This window comes from Semicossyphus pulcher, unplaced genomic scaffold (assembly GCF_022749685.1).
Source record: "Semicossyphus pulcher isolate SPU_LCO1_2020_fin unplaced genomic scaffold, fSemPul1.0.p SCAF_13, whole genome shotgun sequence".
In the NCBI taxonomy this organism is placed as follows: domain Eukaryota; kingdom Metazoa; phylum Chordata; class Actinopteri; order Labriformes; family Labridae; genus Semicossyphus; species Semicossyphus pulcher.
The window spans coordinates 11,495,761-11,521,148 of NW_027211637.1; the positions used below are offsets into that span (position 1 = coordinate 11,495,761).

The 25,388-nt window shown below is 39.8% G+C and overlaps 1 protein-coding gene across 1 annotated transcript in view; it reads right to left on the bottom strand.

Moving 5' to 3' along the window:
* cacna1db (calcium channel, voltage-dependent, L type, alpha 1D subunit, b) overlaps window positions 1-25,388 on the bottom strand; it is a 180,394-nt gene that overhangs the window by 82,011 nt on the left and 72,995 nt on the right. Inside the window, exons 7-9 of the mRNA XM_069659609.1 lie at window positions 23,500-23,696; window positions 22,020-22,123; window positions 21,531-21,700 (exon numbers count right to left, since the gene is read on the bottom strand). Of these exons, the coding sequence (XP_069515710.1) occupies window positions 21,531-21,700; window positions 22,020-22,123; window positions 23,500-23,696 (471 nt within the window). The remainder of the gene's footprint in view (window positions 1-21,530; window positions 21,701-22,019; window positions 22,124-23,499; window positions 23,697-25,388) is intronic.

Genomic DNA, 25,388 nt, shown 5'->3' on the forward strand with positions numbered 1-25,388 from the left:
CTTAACAAAGAGTCGGTCTAGACCTGCTCTTTCTTTGATTGATTGATTGATTGATCCATCAGTGTGCGCTCAACTAATGCCTAGAGCGCAGCACCGCACAGCAGAGAGTGAGGTGTAGACAGCTTCTTTCGACAATCAGACACAAAACAAAAGCAAACTGCACGGATCTGCAAAACTTTATGGGTGTGTTTGCGCTTGAATATCATTAGTGCAGTTTGCTTTGTGAATCAGACATTAAAACGGAGCAGATAGCGGGTGCAAATGATGCGCAATTTATGGTGCTATCAGCGGTAGCCATTCATTCTTGGTGATTTCCCTCCTAAGAGTACAGAATAACATAAGCACCAACCAGCTGCACAAAATCATTAAAGCATAATAAGGCATAATAAGGTCCATATTTAACATGAGAGATCACACCTCAATCAAAACATTAAAAGGAGGGACGTACCAGAGGACGTCTCTTTCTCATTAAAAAAAGAGTGCATAGAATTCATATTAAAACTGTACATACATAGAAAACCTGGGAATGGTTTTCTAAGGGTGCTCCGATCAGCCACCAATTATGATTGGCAGATATTCATTCTAACTGATCAGTGGTCTGTATTAAAGGCCGATCATAAGAGCTGATCAGATAATGCAAAACATGCGAGACAATTTCTCTAAGCGACACGAAAATGGCTTCACCAGTTTTATCAGGTGTCTGAACAAGATAATAAATATGTAATTTGCAAGGTGTGTTCCAAGGAAGCATCTTGTGGGGGAACATAATCAAAAAAGTTCAACACCACAAACCTCATCGGTTTGAAGGTGAGTCACTTCAAAGAATATTATGAGTATTCAAAGCGAGCTAGTAACACTAAGGAGGAGAGAGAGTGGTTGGCATCAACAACTCTGCCGCATCTCACTCAAACATCTGTAGCAGAGACATTTCGACAACAGCAAGGACAGCAAGGAACCAAAAGAAATATCCTCCAAAATAATGGAATTAATTTGCCTTGATCACCAGCCGCTGTCTTTTGTGGGAGATGAGGGGGACTCATGTCAGACGACTCATATCATACATGGATCCATGTTACTCCCTGCTGGGGCGTAAATGTCACTGATGCAGGCCTGCCGCATTTATACCAAACGGTCTATACGCATATCGACAGCATTATGAAGGACAGCATCATCGTCAAATGTCCATTTTGAGCCTAACTGCGCAGTTTTAGTTCTCCGGGTCACACACCGCAGAGGCTCTTGCAGTTGCATTCAGTGATATGTTCCGAGCATGGGAGATCCCGAAGGAAAAAGTGCACGGTATTCTAGAGTGCTTCTAAGAGCAGGACCAATATGTTTCGCATGTTACTTGGCTGTTTAAATAAACTATTGGGAGTCAGTCTTGGTCAGTCAAGCAAGTCAAATTAACTCGTTCTCACTTCCTCATGTATTCACTTGCACAACTTCATCTTTGTACCATAAACTTTTCACAATAAAACAAAAAAACTATACATTAGCATTTTTAAACTTATTAACTGTACCTTTTTTTACCTTTATGATATACTTTTTAAATCTTATTTATAACTACATTTTTACTTCTTTCAATCATTGTAATTACAATGTATAATTATTTTTTGGTTAAATTTTTTTTAACCCAACATCCCCCTTCTAAATGTTTGGTGTCCTCATCAGACCTTATGAACTTAACTTTTACAAATTAACTACATGAAGGGTGTAGTTTACACAAGCAAACTAAGTGCGGTGGTTTTGCCAAATAGAATTTGCTGTAGATTACCGTTCACAGCAAAAACACTGATTTCCGCTGGTTTGATGTGTATCTGCTTCGATACTGTTGGTGTTGTAATACAGCTGCGGTTTGTGTCATTTAACGTTTTTACCGGTGTGTCCGGCATATTGTATATCTGACTTCTTCAGTTGCTGTGGTTACTAGCACGCATGACTGTCTATCTGTCTCTCTGTGAGGTTCAGAGGCAATAAGCAATATCCAAACAGATGGCAATAATTACTTTGGGATTGTTTGCCGCGCTAAATAAATAGACAGCTTACCGCTGTTTTGAGTGAGACCCATGCGCAGGCAGCCTATCTGCACTGTGGGCACCGCCAACAGTTTGCTCTGTTGGCACAGTGCCATCCGTTCTCTTCATTCGTTCTGCCCTGTCCGTTCTCTCCAAAAGAGAAAAAGGATCTGTGCATCTTGGTTTGTGTTCATTGGCTCAGTTCGGGCCATTACTAAAGAATTCAAAAGTCTGATAGCTGTGGGTACAAAAGATCTTCTATATCTCTCCGTCCTGCAGCGAAGAGAGAGGAGCCGTCCACCACCATTGTTTCTTTGGTCCATCAAGGTGTTATGAAGTGAATGATCCGTGTTGTTTAGAATGGCCTCAACCTTCTTCAGTGTGCATCTCTCCACCACATCCTCCAATGAGTCCAACCTGACTCCGATCACAGAGCCAGCTTTTTTCACCAGTTTGTCCAGTCGCCTTGCATCCTTGTGTCTTATACTGCCTCCCCAGCAGACTGCAGCATAAAACAGTACACTTGCCACCACAGATTGATTAAACATCTGCAGCATCTTACTGCAGATGTCTAGAGATCTGAGCCTCCTTAAGAAAAAGAGGCGGCTCTGCCCCTTTTTGTAGAGTGCATCTGTGTAAAGGGACCAGTCCAACTTGTTATCCAGGTGTACGCCTATAGGTTGGTACCACCTCGATGTCCACCCCACAAGTGTTCACTGGCTGAAGAGGGGGTTTGGACTTGCAGAAATCTATTATCATCTCCTTTGTCTTTGAGGTGTCCAGTAGGAGGCAGTTTTTGTGACTTCAGTCACTGAAGGCTTTAACAGTATAGGTACAGGATAGGTATTTAGGAAAAGTCAGGGCTGGAGGGAAACGTATGACACATAATGACAGAATAATTTAAATTTTTCTACTACAACGCCAAATTACATAATCTCTGGTGGTTCTCGTGTTGAGTAGTTGTTCGATCCACGCTCTATCCATACCATTGGCTGGAAGGCCACCTCGTTGTACAAATTTTGTGAGGCGAGGCTCCAGTCTCCTAAAGAAATAAGACATTTTCTCCCCAGGCTGTTGTTGCTGTAGTCTGAAAGCAAACTACAAGTTATCTCCCGACTCTGCCAGTCCAAAGGTGCTTTCAATAGCCTGTAAGCATTTTCCAGGGGTAATATCTGGGTCAGATAAAGTACAGCTTTTATCACTTCTAATGCTGGCCCCTTTAAGCTTTCCATTATTCTTCTTCTTTTAGGGTACCATCACTCTCTTCAAGCATCAGGTAAGCTTGCTCTAACCAATGATCAAACTGTTCCTCCCCAGCTGGGGCGGGCACAGTAAAAGATCCGCAAGCAACAGTATCCTCTGTTCTCCATAGATGGTTTTGCTGTTTTTTCTAACAGATCACCAACACCCCGAAGGATTGATTCTGTGGGGGAGGAGAATGGTGGTTCTTTGAATAACACCTGAACATAATCCATAGACTTTCCCTCAGCCTGTAGTAGAGCAATTAGCTTATCAGTAAAGTCATCCTCAGCACCACAGACTTAAACTTTCAGCTACAATGACAATTGATTTGGCAGGATGACTTCCGGTGGCAAGACGTGAGGATGCCAACTCCTGCCACGCTGTTCCTTTCAAATGAATTAATCGGAAATTAAGGTAGACCCCTCATCCGAATTTACCCTACTTTGGTTAAATACTTGTTGGATATCCTGGACACTAAAAGCCGTAATTTATGCCTTCTAAACCAGCCTTACGCAGCACAGGCGGCAGCACAATGGATCCTGAATCTCTCGGTAAAATGATTAGAGGAATCATCAGTGAGGAGATTTCAGCTGCGCTTGACAACAAGCTTAAACCTATCCACGAGGAACTAGAGAAACTTGAAGTTACTATCAAGTCTTGTAAGTCAAAAGTGGAAGATGTAGAAGCTGCGGCGAACGCTATGGAGGGACGAATGTCCGCTGTGGAGAAACAATACAGTGACCTGCTAGTTATGAATGAACAACTAAAAGACACATGCACTTGAAAACCAAAGCAGGAAATTTAATTTGCGCATACTGGGGCTACAGCAAGGGATCGAGGCAGGTAAACCCACCAGCTTTGTTAACAAACTTTTCTACGAACTGTTTGGTGATGACGCCCTGGGGCCACCTCCCTTGGTCAGCATTGCTCACCGTACAGGCGCTACAGCCAAAGACTGGAGCCGCTGTATGATAACGCGGCTACACAGTTTCGAGGTGAGGCGCACCATCCAGCGTCTGATTGGAGAAAAAGGGGACAAGCTGTATTTCGGAGGACAAAGAATCAGCATTTACCCTGCTATGACCATTGAGTTGCGGAAACAACAGGCTGAATTCAACGAGGTGAAAGCACTCTGTTGTAAAGCCGAGCTGAGATGCGGCATTGTTCACCCTGCAAAGCTGCTGGTCACCTTCAACAACAAAACTTTTCCCTTTACTCGAGCAACGGAGGCTATGGATTTCTATGAGAAGCAAGTGAAGCCGTCGCTCACAAATGCCAGCTCCACGGCGGATTTAACAACTTCAGGCTGATAGTGTCTACAAAGAGAGTGGACAGATTATTTCACCACCCAGACTTGTGAAAGATAGTTGAATGTGGAGTTATGGCTAGCGACCAGGTATGAGATTATTATTATTATTTTTTTTTCTCTCTCTCTCTCTCTTTTTCTTTTCTTCTTGTGGAAGATTTTATTTTTTTGGACTATGAGTCGATTGGACAGTTATTTATGGAAGCTGTATTTTTACTTCTCGAAAGCTTACAAAGACTGGGCTAAAAAGTAAATAGGTCCATTACTGTCTTGATTTTTTATTTATTTACTTATTGATTTTCTTTTTCATTTTTGTCAGTATCATAGTTATTATTTTTTATATTTTCTATCACCAATATGGGTTAGGTTGAAGGGAATTTCAATTAGGAACCGTGTGAAGGGGAATGCTCTGTTTGCCACAGCTCTGCTAGTGTTGTGGGGTAATAGTAGTCAACAAGATGTGGTAAATAATGAGTTTGATCACATAAATTCAATGTATTTCAGGATCTCTCCCCATTTTAGTGTTGAGGTGGGAGGGGGGGTGGAGTTTTGGAAGAGGGTTGTGGGACTAGTGGGAAGATTCTGGCTTAAGGAGAGGGAGGGTAGGGGAGGTTGGGAATATGCTGGTATTAAAGTGAGTGGTATCCTGAGCACTTATGTATGTCATTTTCTATTATGTTACTTACCATTATTAATTATCTCTCTTTTTTTTGATTTCCTATTAAAATAGTTTAATGGCGTCAGGTTTATCTATTTAATCATGGAATGTACAGGGCATTAACGAAGCGAAGAAACGTTGTAGTTGTTTACAGATATTAAGGAAAAAAAAGGTAGACATTGCGCTGCTACAAGAAACCCATTTGATGCAGCAAGATATTACTAATATTAACAACACTATATTTAAAGTCATAGCATATTCATCAGCAAACTATAAAACTAAGGGAACAATCATATTATTTCGCTCTAATCTTCAAATTGATATTGTAGGAAAAGGCAGTGACCAAGAGGGAAGGATTGCTTATGTTAAAACTATTATCGAAGGGAAAAAAGTTGCTTTTCTTTCAGTATATGCTCCCAATGTGTATGATAAATCTTTTTATTTATCTTTATACCAAATTCTCCATAAAATCAATCAATTTAAAGTCTTTTTAGGGGGTGACTATAATACAATTATTGATCCCTTAATGGATAAAACAACTAAGACTAATGTTTCCCCAAATACTTTGGCGCTACGTAATTTAATTTCAGATTATGGTCTTTTGGATATATGGAGAAGACATAATCCCAATATAAGAGAGTATACATTTTATTCGGGCAGACATGGTTCCTTTTCGAGGATAGATTATATTTTTGTCTCCTCTCAATTGGTTCATCGAGTCCATAAAGCAGAAATAATACATATGTCTCTGTCTGATCACTATGCCAATTTGTGTGTTCTCTTGCTAACTACATCTCCCAGTCGTGCAACACGCTGGCGGTTTAACATTAGTCTTTTGCGGAACTCTGACTTTACTAATCACTTTAGAGAAGGTTTAAAGGAATTCTTATCCATTAATAAATAAAAATTCTCAATTGCGTTTGCCTCTGGTCAAAATAGGAAGCAACTGAAGGAAATAAATAATTTGGAATATCATCTTTCTTCCTTAATTCACCAACAACAAAACAGTTTCTCTACTGAAAGGGAGAGAGAGTTATCCATAATCAAATTAAAATTAAACTCTCTCCTCGGCCAGAGGTCAGAATTTTTAATACATAGAGTTAGACAATCCCACTATCTAGACGGCAGCAAACCCAGCTTTTTACTGGCTAGTAAACTCCGCAATAATTAACACTTGTCTGTTATAATATCAAGACAATCTGAAGATGGCACAATTTTGCATGATCCTCAACTGATAAATCAGCAATTTAGAAACTTTTATCAAGAGTTATACCAGAGTGAAACAGATAAAATGGAGGACTCAGTTGAACTTATGAATTCCTTTTTTGAGGATTTGAGTCTACCTCGGCTTACAAAAGAGGAGAGTAAGTCCTTAGATGATAGAATTACCCTAAATGAATTATTTGAATCACTGAAACAGATGAAAAGAGGCAAATTGCCTGGATTAGATGGCATCCCGCGGGAATTATATCTTGAGTTTTGGTCGGATTTAGGACCGATTATGCTTGATATAATTGATGCATCTCTCCAGAAGGGTTTTTTCAATAGAGACGTTAATACAGCTATTATTTCGCTTCTATGTAAAGCTAATAAAGACCCTACAGTTTGTACGAGTTACAGCCCAGTATCATTGTTAAATTCTGATGTGAAACTGTTTGCCAAAACTTTAGCTAATAGATTAGATTCAGTTATACCTAAGCTTATTCATCCTGATCAATCAGGTTTCGTTAAAAATAGATTAGCATCAGACAATGTTAGAAGATTACTGCATATTATACACGCTGCACCTAATGTGTGTTCCCTGCCTGCAGTATTATCTATTGACGCGGAAAAGGTGTTCAACCGTCTTGAGTGGAGTTTCCTGTGGTTCACACTGGAACACATGGGCTTCGGTGGACAATTTATATACATGTTAAAAGCTCTGTACAACAACCCATCAGCGATAGTGCTGACTAGAAACCAGTGTTCCTCTACAATTCCCATAGACAGAGGATCCCGTCAAGGCTGTCCTCTCTCACCGCTTTTATTTATTATATCATTGGAACCCCTGGCACAAAAAATTTGTCAATGTCAAAATATAAACTCTATAGCGGTGGGGAAAGTGCACAATTCCATTTCATTATATGATACGATGATACGACGATATTTTATTATATTTCAGCAATGTGATTCATGATTTGCCATATAGCAATAAGATAATTTCATTATTTAGTAACTTTTCAGGTTATAAAGTAAATCTGAATAAATCCGCACTTTTGGTTTTAAAGAATGCTTCGGATTATTCAGATTTGCGCACAGAAATTCCAATAGTTTCTCAATTTAAGTACCTTGGTGTTGATATCTTCTCTACCCTTGACAAAATTATCATTAAGAATTACAAACGATTAACTGACTCTGTCAAAGGGGATCTGGAGAGATGGCTTAATCATAAATCATTGTCATTACGTAGCCGAATATCAGTTGTTAATATGATGGTTTTACCTAAGATTAATTTTTTATCCAGTATGCTGCCTTTACCTTCACCTGCCGGCTATTGGAACAATATTCAGAGTCTTGTATCAAAATTTCTATGGACAAGAAAAACGACCAAGACTTAGGAAACACAATACTGCAATGGGGCAAACAGTTAGGGGGATTCGGATTGCCCAATTTTTATTTATATTATTTGTCATTTATGCTCTATCCTCTTAGAAATTGGTTTTCTCAAGACTCGAACACTTGGCCGAACACTTCTTGGCTCCAGATTGAACGTAGTATTGTCTTCCCTTACAAATTGGAAGACTTAATCTTTTGTGGTTTACCTCCCAGATATTGCCAATCAAAACTTGGCCCTATAATTGCCCACTCCATACAGATTTGGCAACAAGTGGAGAAATTAGGTGACTGGGAGATGCAGTGGCACACTCAGACACCAATTTTTCGAAATAATATATTCTGCTTGGGGAGGAAACCGATTATTTATCCTCCATGGTCTAATTCTGGTATCCGCATTTTATCTCATGTTATAGCTGGTAGAGGACTAAGATCATATGGGGATCTTAAGAGCACATATAATTTACCCAGAACATCCTTTTATTTTTACTTACAACTGATGGAGTTACATGTAATACTCTTCCTGAACATTCGCTTCTTAAGCTTTTATGTATTAAATCTAAATCATGAGGTTTGGTATCCACTCTATATCAAAAACTGCAAGAAGCTAAAAGTTATACATTGGGGGTGACCAAAGTATGAAATGTTGACTTGAAGGAATGGAAGCAAGTTATTGACTGGAAGAGAGTATGGGGAAATATTAAAGTTACGTCACAAAATTTTAATCATCAAATGATCCATTACAAATGTATTCATACTTTATTTCACCCACAGGAAACGCTGTCAACTTTATCTCTGTTCTACTCCCATCTGCTCTTTGTGTAATAGTGGACAAATAGGAACTTATTTACATGTGGCAATGTCCAGGTGTGGAGCTTTTTTGGTCTCAAGTAGCATCCTTGATGGGAGATATAATTGGGGTCAGTATACCATGTAACCCGATTGTTTTGCTGTTAAATGATGATTCTCAATTACTACTTAAGTCTTCTCAGAGAAGAAAATGCTAATACAGAGGTGGAAAATGCCACATGCACTCAATATCTCTCAGTAGATCGCCCTATTGCATGATATTATTGTGAAGGAAATTTTTATGTTAACCTGTTTGATCATGTGTTTAAATTTCTTTAATATTATGGAGTTAATAATCATGGAATAATCAGCTAAGATTAATTTTAAGGATATGTATTGTCTGCTCCTCTCCAGGGTCTTGTGCATGATTTACTGTTGCTCCTTCTGTCTTAGAGAGATAGTTGATGGCCTTGTCTGGGCTGAGAGCTCCAGGGCAAGGGGTAAACTCTAGATAGTCAGGCGCTTCAGCTAAAGTCATAACAATAACACCTTACTTTGTCTCTGTGAGAGGGAGTTCTTTCTGTAATGTATAACATACACTGTGAACCTTGATTCTGTGTCACTCAGCTAGACAGCTGCGTGCTGTGTAGTACTGGTCTGACCCAGCTCGAGTTGTTAATTGCTTTTACTCATCTTTTAATATTCTTCAATTAAATGACATCAAAAGACAACTTTGTTTCCCTGAGAACTTTATTGGTCTCGTCATCAGAAAATTGCCACCCTAACTTGGCGACGAGGATGGGATTCGACGCCTGATCGGACTCTGTCGGACTGGCAGAAAAGCGAAACTGACCGCCCTGCGGAGCCCGGCCAGTGCTCGGCCAGTGCTCGGATCCTATCGAAAGGGAAAAGAACCAACCCAAAACCGCGTGCAAAGAAACAATACAAAGGTGAGTGAAAATTTTAATTAATTTTCCAATGATGTCTAGTTGTTGAGTATTGATTTTTGAGTAGGCTAAAGGTTTACCGGTAAAAGAAGAAAAAGCTTAAAATCCCATGGACCGTGTCGCCAAGGAGAGAGTCCGGCTGACCCGTAAATGACTGATACCAAGGTTGTTTACTAAAGTAGAGAGAGGGCTTCACGGGGTCGGTGACAGACGTGTCATAGTACTTAACAGTAGTTGGGAGTCCGGTGACTCATAGATAACTGATACCAAGGTTGTTTATTCAAAGAGGAGGTAAGTTAAGGCTAGGGATAGGATGGGTAGGGCTCAGAGCAAGCAGTCTCGCGAACCGGACCCAGGTCCGAAACCTAAATTCCAATCAGACATGATTAAAGTGATGGAGTCAAAGCACCCAGGAAGTGGTGATCAGTTATCAAAACGGGTAGAATTGGGTTTCCCTTAACAGGGCAGTTTCAGTCTCTGCCAACTTGACCAGTTACGTGAAATATTAGAGAGAATATGTTCACGCAAAGAACAGAAGGACGGAAGGAAAGCAGAAAAAAGTCTAAATCTAAAAGAAAAAAGTTTTTGCCATTTCAGGCTAACTGAAGGCAGTTAATGATTGGAGAACAGAAGCATGTAGATAAAGATGAAAAAAGGAACAAGACAATTCAGAAAAACACACACTAACCCAACCCTTATATCCTGTGTTACATGGGCCCTCTGGGAGAGGAATGGATCACCACCTGGACTCCGCTCCACCACCACCCTACAACCCAGCACCTCCAGGCCAGGCACCCCTTCCCCACCAAGACAGGATCACCTAGGGCCTCCGCCCCTACACCAACAGAGGATCGGACATATGACCTCAGTGGAAACACCAGGAGAACCAGTGGACACTTTCCTACAGCCCAGTTTGACCAACACAGCAGCATACAGAATCCAGGAGGAGGACTGGGCGAACATCCACTCCGCCCTGATAAATCCAACCTAAAGAGACTGTTCTTAGCTCAGATGCACCCACATCCTTCTGAAGCTGTGAAATGATCCTGCATCACATGGGACACAACCTCTCTGTCAAATGTCCTGCTACATGCAAAACATGCAGAAGAGCAGGACAGACGGCGAAAGAAGAAAGAAGAAAAGAAACAACAGGACATGAGAGCTCAAGCTATATTGACTATGGTGCAGTTTGCCACAGGCAGTTGCCAAGGACAAGGTGACCGTGGACCAGGCACAGACAGAGGATGTGGAAGCGGCTTTGGGTGTCGAGGACATGGCTATGATCCGGATGTGTGTTTCAACTTTGGAGAAAGTGGACATTGGGCTGCAGACTGCCTGCATCCAAAGGACAATTAGGGAGGGGCAAAAACATTGAGAGTGCCATCTTCAGATTGACTGCCGGGTGGTGGGCGGACCCCAGAGAGTGAAGTCCAACCTCCCACGAACCCTGACAATAAGAACACACACACACACACACACACACACACACACACACAAACGCCACACAACGACTCACCCAAACCTGCTAAACGTAAGCCCTTACCAGTCTAAGATGTGTAAAATTTCACTTTGTATCAAACACCAGATGCTTGCAGAAAATTTTAGTTTATATAGCAGGCTAACCCATACCTTTTTCTTTGAGATTCAGAGGCCAAAGCATCTGTCATTATGGCAGATGCTGAGTCCAACCCTCCTAGATTCAGCATGGTGGATCATGCCTAACTGTAGGAGCTATGATACCCCAGTACAGGAAAAGTGCACTGTCCCTGTAGCATGCTCCCTAGAACACACCAAGTTCAAACATTGCTTTGTCTGTTAGGAAAAGATCTTTTGTGTCTTCTCAACATTGTACTGATTTCCACGCCAGAGAAAGTTAGAGTACTGACAAGAACTCACCCGTCTTACCCCACCCGCATGGTGCAGTACAGCCCGCACTCACTGCTGTATGCCTATGTGTGGCAACTCATTCCGCACACACTCACCAGATGTTCAGGAGAACTGATTGCATTTGCACACACACATACACACACCATGTGCAGATAACTACATGCCTACAAACGATTTACATTGCACCTCACACATTCATGAAGGTCCAGATAAAGAGTATGAGGACAGATGGTTTAGGCAGATTGTTGAACCAGAGAGAATAAGTTTAACTCACGTATACTGGAAAGGTTTGTTGTCTGCTGTTGCTGTTTCCCTGTCCTCTCTCCAAAAGTGTGTTTTTCAGAGAAATATAATGCATGTATTTCTGGCTAAACCACGAGACTGGGAGTGGCAAGATCTGGGACACTGGGTTTGTTAGAGGGCCGCTTGTCATGACTTCGTTCGCCGTTGAGGATCCTAAGAGAATACAGCGCGCAAGGTGATGTATATCGTACGAGACTGACAACAGCTGTACATGTGCACAGAACTGTCCAATTAGTTGAGGACACACCACGTGGTTTGCTTACTGATGCCTATGTAACCATGGCTTCACCTGAAATTCCACCTTATCTGTCGACAGTCCCAGACTGTCTCTGGGCCAAACATAAATATGATGTAGGTCTCATGAAGAATTCAGAACCCTTAATCATTCATCCAAAATCAGACTACAGGCCTGTTCAAAACAATATGCTGTCAAATAAATAAATAAAGAAGTAAAATAAAGAAGCAGTTAACGGCATTATGCCAGTTTTTGAGTCACTTTAAAAGAGGGATCATTATACTTTGTGAAAACATCTCCAGTCAGGACTCCTATCTTTCCTGTAAAGAAAATTAGAAACCAGGGTGCACCCACAGAATGGAGATTTGTACAAGATCTGCAAGCAGTAAATGCTGCAGTTCCCCTAAGAGTTCCCAAGGTAACGAATCCACACACAATCTTGCTGCAAGTACCACCACTACTCATTTTTCGGTTGTCAACCTCACTAATGTGTTGTTTTTTTGGTCCCAGTACACTCCGACAGCCAGTACTGGTTTGCGTTCTCGTTTAAAGGTAAAACTTATACATGGACACGTTGCGTCCAAGCTTATTCTGAGTCTCCTGCGCACTTCAATCAACAGCTGACTCAAAATTTGCTAAACTTTTCCATCAGGCTCCACCCTCATTCAGTAAATTCGATCTAAAGGTGTGTAGCCCTTCAGCTGAAGCCTATCAAGAAGACACACTCGCACTGCTGATGTTCCTAGCAGAAAATGGCCACATAGCAAGTCTCACAAAACTGCAGTTTGCTCAAACTAAAGAAAGCTGTCTGGGACATGTGATCATGGCAGAGGGCAAATCCCTCTCTCCCAAACGTGTTCAGGCTGTATCGGAGCTCCCCAAACCGGTAACAAACAAACAAATGATGAGTTTCCTTTGCATGACGTCATATTCCCGACAATGGATCCCTAACTACTCTGAACAACAAGCTCCTTTCTCATCTTTGATTCATGACAACAACTCTCTGCCCATGATAAGATCACGTGGACACCTGAAGCCCAACAGGTTTTCACTGATTTAAAATCCACACTTACAAGTGTTCCAACTCTAGGTTTACCTGACCCTGATAAACCTTTTGTACAGTTTGTAGATAACAAAGCATGCTATTCAACATCAGTGTTGTGGGGAAAAAAAACCCCACTGTGTTAGATTACACACATTCTACACACTCAGAAAACATCACAACTTTCTGCGCAGCGCTGGTTTAAGTATCACACTACCTTATTGGACATGCCTAACATCAATGTAAAAAAAAAGTTCTGTTCTTAACCCTGCCTCCCTCCTGCCCACTGAGGAGGATGGAGAGGCTGATGACTCACATGATTGTGTTCAAGATTTTTTTTTGGTCTCATCACTCCTTGATGCTGTTTTGCTCCCCTCTGCAGTTTCTGTAATAGTTAATGTAAAAAGGACACACACGACGTGATGATGCTGCTTCTCGTGGAAATGCGTCAGCGGACGCAGCTGCAAAGGCAGCAGTCCGCTCTGGTGATGTATTTAACATGTTCACTTCCTCACACTTCTGACACTCCGCCTGATCTAACAGCTTTCACTCACATGGCTACACAATCTGAAAAACACTTTGGTCAAAATTGGTTGGTTTACCACGTGCTCTTTTCACTTTGTATGCGCGCCTGGCTCACGGAAAAGATCACGTGGGTAAGGGGGAATGTGTGCTGCCATTAATTCATGCTGGTATACACGAGGTTTTTCTGTTGTTGCTAAACATCTGCAAAAACTGTGTTATCTGTGCAGCTCACAATGCAGTGGGCGCTCCAAAAGTCCCACAGCACAGTCATCCGCCCCTACAGGCCCAGGACAACATTGGATGATGGATTTAATTGAACTCTCAGTCTGTGAAGGTAAAAAGTGCTGTTTGGTCATGGTGGACATGTTCAGTAAATGGGTTGAAGTTTTGCTCTCCAGCAAACAGGATTCAACCGCAGTGGCAAAAGCACTGCTCATGGAAGTGATTCCACAGTGGGGGATCCCTGGTAAGATAAGCTGTGGTAATGGTCTTGCTGTCATTCATCAAGCCGTCTGCGTCCATCTCCATGCACAATGTGTATTTTTATTACATTTATTAAATATCTTCTAATGTCTCAGTTGTGATTTTTTGTTTTGTTTAGAAAATGATTTTGGTATTTTTATGTGCCTGATTTGTGTTGTAGTGTTACATGTGGTGTCTTGACTGTGATTGAAGCTGCTGTAGCAGTGAAATGTCCTGTAAAGGATCAATAAAGTATCTAACTAACTAATTTACAAACCAACTAACTAACATCAAAGAAATGTCTGAACTGAAAACACCACTGCTCCTATCAGCCTCAGGGTGCAGGTGCAGTAGAGCATGAAAATGGTTCCTTTAAAGCTAAAGCTAAATGCTAAAGCTGAGGATGCTGCACTTCACATGCGGATGCGCATGTGAGATAAGCGCGGGCTGAACCCTTTTCAGATATTACTGGGTACACTTAACAGCTTCCCTTTCAGCTCTTCACCTCCAAGTGAAGGCTGCACTGCCTAAACAGGCCACTGGTCCTCAACACAACAACACCCAGCCTGGTGACTGGGTGACTTGTGAAGGGAATTTTTATGTTAACCTGTTTGATCATGTGTTTAAATTTCTTTAATATTATGGAGTTAATAATCATGGTATAATCAGCTAAGATTAATTTTAAGGATATGTATTGTCTGCTCCTCTCCAGGGTCTTGTGCATGATTTACTGTTGCTCCTTCTGTCTTAGAGAGATAGTTGGTGGCCTTGTCTGGGCTGAGAGCTCCAGGGCAAGGGGTAAAATCTAGATAGTCAGGCGCTTCAGCTAAAGTCATAACAATAACACCTTACTTTGTCTCTGTGAGAGGGAGTTCTTTCTGTAATGTATAACATACACTGTGAACCTTGATTCTGTGTCACTCAGCTAGACAGCTGCGTGCTGTGTAGTACTGGTCTGACCCAGCTCGAGTTGTTAATTGCTTTTACTCATCTTTTAATATTCTTTAATTAAATGACATCAAAAGACAACTTTGTTTCCCTGAGAACTTTATTGGTCTCGTCATCAGAAAATTGCCACCACAATTATTACTTTAGAACTCTCTATTGCTCGATCAAATGGGGCTATAGCAGATAATATTGAGGTCCTGTCTATGGCAATTGAGAAGGTTAGGCTTAAGTTATACAGGTGAAACTGGTTGGCCAACAAGGTTTAGTCTTCTACATATGTATGAAGATATAAATGTTTACGTAATTCTTTGTGTATGGATTTGTGTTAACAGATGTATATATGAATATGTAGGTGTGTATGGTATACACCTATTTGGAAAGATACTACTAGCAGTATGAACTGATTGGGTCATCTTTTTCTCATTACTATTATTATCTTTTACCCCTGTTTTTGTTTAAATTAATTAATTTATTTATCTTTATTTTTATTTTTTTATACTTTTTCCCTGTTAGTCCTTAATAGTTCATTATTATTTAAAGAGGAGAGGGAGGGATACAACTTTCTTGTATTAATTAATCAAATTATTTGCTTATTTATTTTCTTCTTTACGTTTAGATAGACTGAATCCAGCAAGGGGAGGGGAAGGGAGTAAGCCGGAGGGGTAAGGGAGGTACGGGTGGGATAAGGGTGGGATAATAGCTCAGATCTTTATTTTATCTTTTTCTTACACTGCCTGCAGTATACTTAATGAGATGTATGGTTGTATATGAATGTGAGATATGTGGCTATGTGTATATGATTTAATGTGGGTGTATTGTTTAAAAGAAAAACGAAATAAAAATTTGATCACAAAAAAAAAAAAAAAAAGCTACAATGACAATTGGCGATGTTGTCAATCCTCCTGATGCACATCTGAGTTATTCTCGTTTGGTTATGTTTTTGATTTGTATTTCAATGTTCAGATATTATTTCCTGTTTTACTTTGTCACTTTGTCTCTTGTTCTCATGAGTTCTTATTGTTTAGTTTTGTATTTTGTTTATTCCATGTTCTTATCAAGATTAAGTCTACTTTAGTTATAGATTTAATTTGTGGTTTAGGTATTTCCTGTTTTACTTTGACACCTTGTCTTTTGCGATGATCCACTTCCTGCCTTTGTGTGTTTTCCCCACTTGTTTGATTATGTGCCATGCCGTTATTGTTTTGCATTCTCTTGATTGTCTCACCTGTGTCTAATTAGCGTCACCTCCCAAGTTAATTAAGTATTTGTTCCTCCCTGTATCCGTGTCAGTTCGTCGTTTGTCATTTGTCTTACGTCTGTCCTCGTCGACCTCAAGTAAATCATTTGTAATCTGTTTCCTGGACGCTTTTGGTTTTTCCTTGTGGCTCCCCGTGTGTTTTGCCTTCTGATGTGTTTTCATTCGGATTATTTGTTACCCGTTCTGTTGGACTTTGTTTGCCTGCACCTTTTAGACAGTAAGCCTATGTTTGTTGCCTTGTTCTTTTTTGTAAATTAAATATCATTTTCTGCATCTGGGTCATCTCCCTTTTTGTTTGAACTGAACTGTAACAGTACGAACAGACCAAATTATGGACCCAGCAGATGGATTTTTTTCATTTGAACTTCAAGAGGTGACATATAGGACAAAAGGGACATGAGGGACAAAATCCATCCAACATTTGTAACCTCCTGCCCTTAATTGATACAGATTTATCTTTGAAAACTGCTCAGAAACCTGATGTTTGCCTAGACTGTTTTTCTCCAACTGACCTTCCCAAGCTAAATTCTTTGATCTTTGTCGAAACAATCAATTTTTCTTTCTTCTTTCTATTAGACCCAAGCTGCTTAAGGAAGTCTTTTCCTTAATTAGTACATCGTTACTAGATATGATCAATATGTCTTTATCGACAGGCTATGTACCAAAGACTTTTAAACAAGCTGTCGATTGGTCTACGGTAAAAGTGCTTTTAATGTTGTATTCATGGAGTGAGCTAACTGTTCTATAGTAAGGTAAAGACAAACCCTGTTGCTAAACTGGTTTCAGGAAACAAAACCCGAAGTCTAAATAAAAATGCTCTTTAAGTGATTAGGTTGGAGTTATAAAACAGCAAAGTAATTCATGATTATGTTGTCATGGAGATGTACCTCATATAAAAAACATCATTAATGATGGAATATGACTCTAAATTTGACAAGATGCCTGGGTACATACAGCTTTTCCAAGTTGACCCTTTGTATACAGAAACAGGATTGAGCACACTTGTACAACACCTGAGGAAGAAGACCCCACTGACTAGATGTAGCATTCAACATCCAACAAGTTCCCAGTGAGACCAAAAGAATCCTCCACTTCTCACTCACTCTTCCTGGAGGTGGTCAGAATGCACCTTCCCTTCCAATATGTGAAATGCTGACTAATGAACACACAATACCAAAATCACATTATGGCTTATGCAGTTCCACAACAGCAATACTGTCTTGCATAATCTAAAGGTCATACCGGACTTAGCAATGATGCAAAACACCTTACATGAATGAGACAGAAAAACTAGTCGACAGCCCCCTAGCACAGGAGATTGTCATGTCCATGAAATCTGGTTATGTTTAGTTTTTGTTTTGTGTCTATGTTGTCTTGTGGCTACCTGTTTTATTTTGAAATCTAACTCTCCTCTCGTTTCAGGTAACTTGCCCCTTCCCCTTGTGTGTTCCTAGCTGGTCTGATTGTCTTCACTGCCCTGATTGTTTCCACGTGTTCCCCATTACCTTCATTACCGTCTGCGTTTCCCTTTGTTCTGTGCCAGTTCGTCTTGTCCCATGAAGTCAGAGAACCAACGCCACTTCCACGTTATGCTTTACGTCAATTCAGGTTTTGTATTATTAATTTGATACTTTGTCTTGCTTTTGCTTGAGTTATTTTGGTACTTTGTCTAGCCTTTTTTGTCATAGAAGTTTTTTCCTCGTTAGAGTGATTTTTTGTTTCTTCACTATTGTGTTTTCCTCTGTAGAGTGATTTTCCTTTTGAACTTTATATTAAAAGATTGTTTATTTGTACTTTATTTTGTGCATTTTGGTTCAAGTCCTAGTTAAGTTGTGACAGAGGGAGATGATGAAGAAAGAAGAAATGCCTAGACAATTCTCGGGGGGGGGGGGGGGGGGGGGGGGGGGGGATTTAAAAAGATATGCATCGGACAAGGAAGAAATATACTTTGGTCAAAGCAAAACAAGGGACACAAACTGCCATGTGGAGAGATGGCTTAAAATGGTCAAACATTCAGTCCTGAAAAAAGCAACTGAGACAGGGGAACTTTTTTTAGAAAAATGTATACCTCACTAGGGAAGATATAGAGAACACATCATGTCTCAGAACTTTTCTGAGCAGCTCCTCCTCAAACAGAGGCTACCCAACGATATCACTTAATCCCAGAGGGGTTGGGCAAAGAGAGACGGGGAACAACCCTGCACTGACAGCTCTAAATTTTTCTCTGCTTCTACAACTGTTCCAGTTCCAAAACAAGATAAGTCTGCTCGGACTGACAAAGTTCTCCAAGGGTCCAAGCCAGCAGGGGTTCAAAGGGTCCAAGCCTTCAAAGGTCCAAGGGTTCAGTACTAAAACAGAGATACTTTTTTGCTCATCAATAAGAGATGAAATCTAGTCAGTATAATCTTACAGTCTGAAATTAATGAGCACTTTCGGGGGAAAGTATTAAGACACAGCATCAATGAGGGAGCGTTATTCACATACAAGTTGGGTCCAATCCAGGACACAGCTCTGCTGTAGTCCATCTTCGCTAAAAGACACAAAATTCCAAAACACAACTATTTTATTAAGTTGTGAAATGTTCATGAATATAAAATGATTTTTCCTAGTTCAATAACAGCTTTCTGTACTAGTACAGTAGAATTTCCAGCCAGAGTATTGAAAACGTTTTTATCCAATGAGTTTGCGTGAAGTGATAACTGATTATTGCTCATATCCTTATGGGTTGATTCCCTTTGGACCAGTAGACAGACTGAAGTTGTTGTGACTGCTGAAAGAAATGCTGAACAAATGCTGAATTTTACCATGCGGCACAGAGAATTTGAGGCTTGATGAACTTCAGATAGGGGAGGCATGTTCTTATTAAAACTGTTGTTGTACCAGATTGATTATCTCAAATTAAAACATATGTTGATGCAACACGCCCTAACAAGGTTGTATGTATGTGAAAATATTGTGCTGTATTCAGTGATTTGCCAGGTCAGAAGGTGTGGAGTTTGGCTTCCGCCAACTAGTCTTAGCTAAAGTGTTGCATTTATGACTCATTCAACATTTTGACAGCTACTGGATTTAACATAACTTTCACTTAACCTTATTTTCTTAATAACTTGACATCATTTTCACTACATCTTCTACAGCATGGGTGCTATTTTACACAGCACAAGAGAGCAGATGGCTATGCAAGGGTTAAAAAGGGTGAGTACTCTTACTTTTTAAAAATAATTTTAGTGTTGCAGTCTGTAGAGTTTAAGATAGAAAACTGAATGGTTAAAATTTGGTGTGCAGATATCATGGTGTTTTTATTATCCTTGATGTGACACTGAGAAATGTTATTTAATCCATACTTGTGAGGTAGATAAAATGTTTTTCCTATACCAAATAAAAGTAGTACAATTCTGTTTCCATTAAAGGGGCTATATGTAAGATTTCACATATATTCATCAACCAAATATCATTTTTTATTGCCAATGTGTGAAGGGATAGTAGAGGAACTGATCAATTGAGACCTGCCCCAACTTCCTCCATTGCCTCTAACAGCCTGTGGGCTGATTTTTATGTTAAGCACTCGGGCCGGGTTTTTCCACGAAACAATAGGATGTGACCATAGACTGATTACCGCATGGGCAAAGTGGGCGTGTGCCCAGGGCCCCAGAGCAAATAGGGGCCCTTGGCCTTCAGAGTGCTTTTTTTTTTTGGTACAATTTAAAAAAAATATTGGAATGAATGTGGTTTTGAAAATGTAGTATGATAATAAAATCATTTGAATGTTTTAGAAATTAAAAGATTAAATCAGTAATGTGTGATGACACAATGACGTAAGTTCTCTCCAGCCGCCCTGCCCCGCCTGGCTAATATTCGCCAATGCCATTTGGTTACAAAGCACAATGCAGTGTAGTTATGTTAGAGCTAGTTAGCTAACCTTAACATGGTCGCAAACGTTATGACAACTAAAATACTATCCGCGTGTGTATGTGTTGTCATCTTGACAAATAGCTTCGCCACCTAAGGTGATACTAACTTAGATATTATGACAAACAGTGTTGATTTTGGACAACATGATGCCGGTCAACATGATACCGGTCAATGAACACGACTCGTCAGTGAAAAGTAAGCAGAGCCGGTGAGTTCCGAGACTGAGCATGCTCAGTTTCGTGTTCCAGCTCAGCCATAAGATTTGCTTTTATGTTGCCTGTAATGTACAGGCTTTTTTCTACGCTGTCATAGAGGTGTTAATTCAATGATATTTCAGCGTCAAGGTCATAATTGGTGGTGGGGCTGTACTGAGCTGCATTATATTCAGAGGTGTTTCTAATACTCTGGCCCCATTATGTAAGCCTTTTTTTTGTGTACTACCTACCTGTTGTAGATTTTTTTTTGCCTCTCAATTTTGTATGACTAGGTGCCTTTTTGTTTAACAAAAAAAGGAACTTTTGTCCACTGTTGTGTTTTGCCTGATATATACTTTATTAAAAAAAATAGAACTTGAACCAGGCTCTATCTAACAGTAGCTCATGGACAAGGCAGTGATATTCAGTGTATTGTTGTCTCCAATGTATTGTGTCTTGATGTTCATCCATACAAATTAAGAGGGCAAGAATCCTTTAGTTGGTACTTGGAGTAAAAAAAAAAGTGAAACAAACAGAGAGAATAACAGATAGACAAGAAAATAAAATGCAAATGGACATAGTCCGTCAGACAAAAGCAGTCAACATATTTTTTTCTAAAAACCAAACACGTGCTACGTTTTTACTCTCACTGCACAAGCACTTCATCCCAGCATTATCCATGCTCGTTAACACTCTTCTGCCAGTCAAAAAACTATCCGGGCACAAGCCCTAGTAGATGGTTAAGGTTTTTGTATGTGCTCTATTTACAGCAATATACACAGCGTTATACTGCAGAAAACGGTGGTTTAGATATATAAGTGATATAAGCAAATGGAAGACTCACTAGGAAATGAATAATTCTATACATAAAAGCCTTGTAAAATTTCACAACATGTCTTAAGAGAATACCGCAATACTTACCCATTACTTTGCTTCACACTATGACAACTATTTTTCAAGAGTCACAATATGCCAAATCTATTCTAACAGTGACATAGCTGAACACAGGGAATTTGTTCCAGATACCTTTAAATGTCCTTCATAATACATTAAAGGCAAAACATCAGTGAGCTTGTCAGGGTATAATAACACAAGGCCGGCTCATTATTTAAAGGCAGAAGAACTTTAGGCTTAAAAAACTCTCCTCCCTTTTTGCATTCTTTATTTATCTGCTTCAAACAAACATAGAGGGACAAATTGGATTAAGTCACTCACGGTTACGCTTTCCCTCCTCATCCCCCTCCTCCTCGTTCTCAGGGTCAATGTCCTCAGCCTGGGTGATCCAGTCCAGGTAGCCTTTAAGGTCCTCCTCTAACTGCTGCTTCTCACGTAGCTTCTGGAAATCTCCCCGAGCCTTGGCCTTCTCTCTCTCTTTGGAAAACTCTCTGGACAGTTCAAATAATAATATAAGTCAAACCAGAGTCAGATAATACTGTCCAGAATCAGAATTGATACTTTTGTGTCCGTCTAGGAACAAAGAAAATCAATGTTTCTGTTTCTTTAATCTGCTTATCCTGTTTAAAGTAATTTAACTGGTTACTTATATATGAAAAAAAATGTATTGAATCCTTTCCAATACTGTTTTAGACAAATTGGTGGGGTTACGCAGATCAAAGCAAGGTATCGAATCAAACAATTGAAAAATACATTTAATTGGCAAAAAAAAAACCATATTCAGCAAGTATAGCCAAACTCAAAACCTACCCACTTAACACACCCAAAACCAAATTGAGAACAAAGAAGGATCCAAAGATGACCAGACTGACAAAGTAGACCCACGGCAGCTCAAAGCCCATTGCATCATTCATCTAAACAGAAGCACAAACATTAAAGGATATTAGACATGTTTTGTTCATTTTCATAATTATGCAAATATTCTTTAGTTTTCCATTAATTTTAAAATGTATCAATGTTACATAATTCTATTTGGTTTCATAATACAAAAACAAAAACTCATAAGACAGAAACTCATAACTAGCAAAAGACACTAATTCAAAAGTGGAATAGAAGAAGGTCTTAACATTTTAACAGCTTTACTCCGTAGATATTTACAATGATCAGTGAAATTGAATTTATATTATAGCGTTACCCAGATATTGGTTCGACTGCTGGCATTGTGTTGCAGCCATTTCAGTTTATTCAGAGCTTCTCTCAGTAAAAAAAACACCTTAAATTTTTATAGACATTACTGTAACCGTTTTCTGTACTTTGATTTTTTGAGGTACAAGCACATCTTGCTTAGCTCAAGAGTGTGATTTTAACACACAGAAACTTCAAGCAGAGCCCAACTCTGCCTTGATTGGTTGGGTTGAGACATGTTTTGATGTTGTATTTAATGTCTTATTTAAAACATAAACAAATTGTGTGTCTCTCTCTTGTTATTTGGCACTCGACAACAATTTATTGATAAAAATTGAGGTAACAATGATTATAGCAGTCAAAACTATGATAAATCATCAAGTCTGAAACTCAAATTAAATAACAGTAGAAACTGTGACCACTAGTGGGCACCATGTGAGAGACAACCAAAATAATATTGCGTTTAGGAGCTAAATGGCTGAGGCAAATGACAAGGCTGCAGAGGTACACCACTTGTACTTGTTATCATCCCCACTACATACCTGTACCCCGTCTTCAAAAAAACACACATACACACACCAGCTGGCATGGCAGAGATGACACAAAGTCCCACTTTCTGCTCATGCTTTCTATCATACTATCTATATATCCATGTATCCATCCCTCTCGCAGGGTTTCTAGCATCTCAATCATTCTTTATTTTATCATCATTATTAGCATCTATTGCCACAGTAATTCATACATTCATATGGGTTGTTAAGAATGTGCAAGAGAGAGAGGCAGAGAGGACCAAAGAGAAGGAGGAAGTGAGGTATTTCATAGAAAAGAGTCTCCACCAATAAATGGATGGGGGATGTGGGTGCATTTTTAATGAAAACTCTTTCTGACTTGAGCTTGAATACTGGGTGTTGTGGTTAACCAAAAGCTGTTGGTGATTTTTTTTGCTATTGAGAAGCTGAGGATTTTAAAGTGATCCCAGTTTTTGTGTTTGTTTTAAAATACTTGTTGGGTCATGGTTCAGGCTCAAAATAATGCTAGAAGTAACACAATATGGTTCCCCATGTGGGCTTAACCAGAGTAATTCTGATTCATATTGGGAGATTACCCAGTAGAGAACATCTGTCCAGCCCTCCATGGTGATGCACTGGAACACAGTGAGCATGGCAAACAAAAAGTTGTCAAAGTTGGTGATGCCGTTGTTGGGGCCTTGCCAGCCCTCTTTACAAACTGTACCATTAAGTAGACAGTGACGGCCGTGCCCTGATACCGAACATGGTGTGGACTCTTCTTCCACAAGGGCACCTGGGGGCACAGAATGAGAATAATGCTGCTGCTTTATTACAGCAAACAAAAAGAAACTGAAGAAACAGAAACTGAAATACAACATCGACAATAATTTATCCATAATTGAAAACTCTTCACAAGTGCACTTTATTGAGTGTTACATCATATTGAGTGTTGTCATGTCAGTGAAATAAAAAGAACAGCATACGACTTTATGGCAAATATATTTGAAACATAAGAGCATCAAATTTATAAGCACCTTGGTATTGGTTTTCCATTTATTTTCTTTTTATATAGTATAGCTGTTAAAACAAGAACTCCAGGATATGGCTGTTACTGAACATCTGACCTCTTCATAGACTCCACAAGAGTCTATGAGTGTGCTTCTGCTGCGCTGATGTTTTGTACCACCCTTCCATTTCAAAATCCGCTTTCATCTATTCTAAGATCATACCTATAACCCTTATGTTTTTGTTTACTGGTTACCCATACCTTGTCTTAGCCTTCTATCACACAATGTTATTATTGTTTTTGTTTTTTGTAGGAATCTGCTTTCTTGTCTTTTCTCTTACTCCTTTAATTTTTTATCGTGTAATCCCTTTTTTTCCTCTATAAGATAGTCATACACAGTTATTTAGGCTATATAAACAACCACATAAGGATGAGCAGACCAGGGGTCCGTTTCACAAAGCAGGTTTATTGAAAACTCTGAGTCTGTTAACCCTGAAATGAGGGAAACTCTGAGTTTTCTGTTTCACAAAGGGAGGTAATTTAAGCTCTCGGTCAGTTACCGTAGTAACAGACTCTATGAACCTAACCTGGTCGCGAGCAGGTTTTCTTCAGGAAACTCAGAGTTTCGCACTGTCTCCTCCCTCTAGAATATAAAACCGATTCGATTTTATATTCTCTTATATTCTCTTATATTCTATCAATTCGACTTCCTCATTCATTCAGCCTGTCTCACGCGTGTGTTTAAGCGGTTACCGAATTAAAAGAAGAAATCTGTGTCAAAGTCATCATTTTTAGATTTTCCAGCACCACTGCCGAGAGCACTCAAATAAGACACCTTAAGTTATTGGAATTTTTTTATCTACACATTCAGTTTAATCAACATAAATTATAATGTATGTGAAGTCAGCATCATGTTAGGGATAAAGTTAATGCACATTAAAACAGCCACTGAATGATATTTCATTAGTTTAATATTTAAAATATGATTGAAGTGCTTCCATGTATGTTTTTTTCTCCCGCTGGATTGCTCCTAAATTAATATAAATTTTAGCTTCCGGTCGTGATTAAGTATTAAATAAATAGAGCAGTTTAAACTTGCGCATTAACTCGAGCAGCAGTTTCTTCCCACGCCGCTTCTCTCTCTTTTGCAGCTGCAGCCGTGTTACTTTATTTTTCTAAAAACATGCTCGTATTCGCTGAACGTCCGCATGAGGATTTCGAGCTCCACCGGTGTGACGTAGGAGGACCTCTTTTTGTGTACCGTTGCCATGGTGAATCGTGGTGTCGGGGCTCCATTAATGCTGACTTTTTACAGTCAGCGTGCACACACAGTAGGTGAACCTACTCAGAGTTGATTGAACTAACTCTGATCAGCCGTTCTGCAACCGAAAACTCAGAGTTTCCTATCTCAGAGTAGATCGACTCAGAGTTCAGGGTTAGACTCAGAGTTTGTTGAACCTTCTTTGTGAAACGGACCCC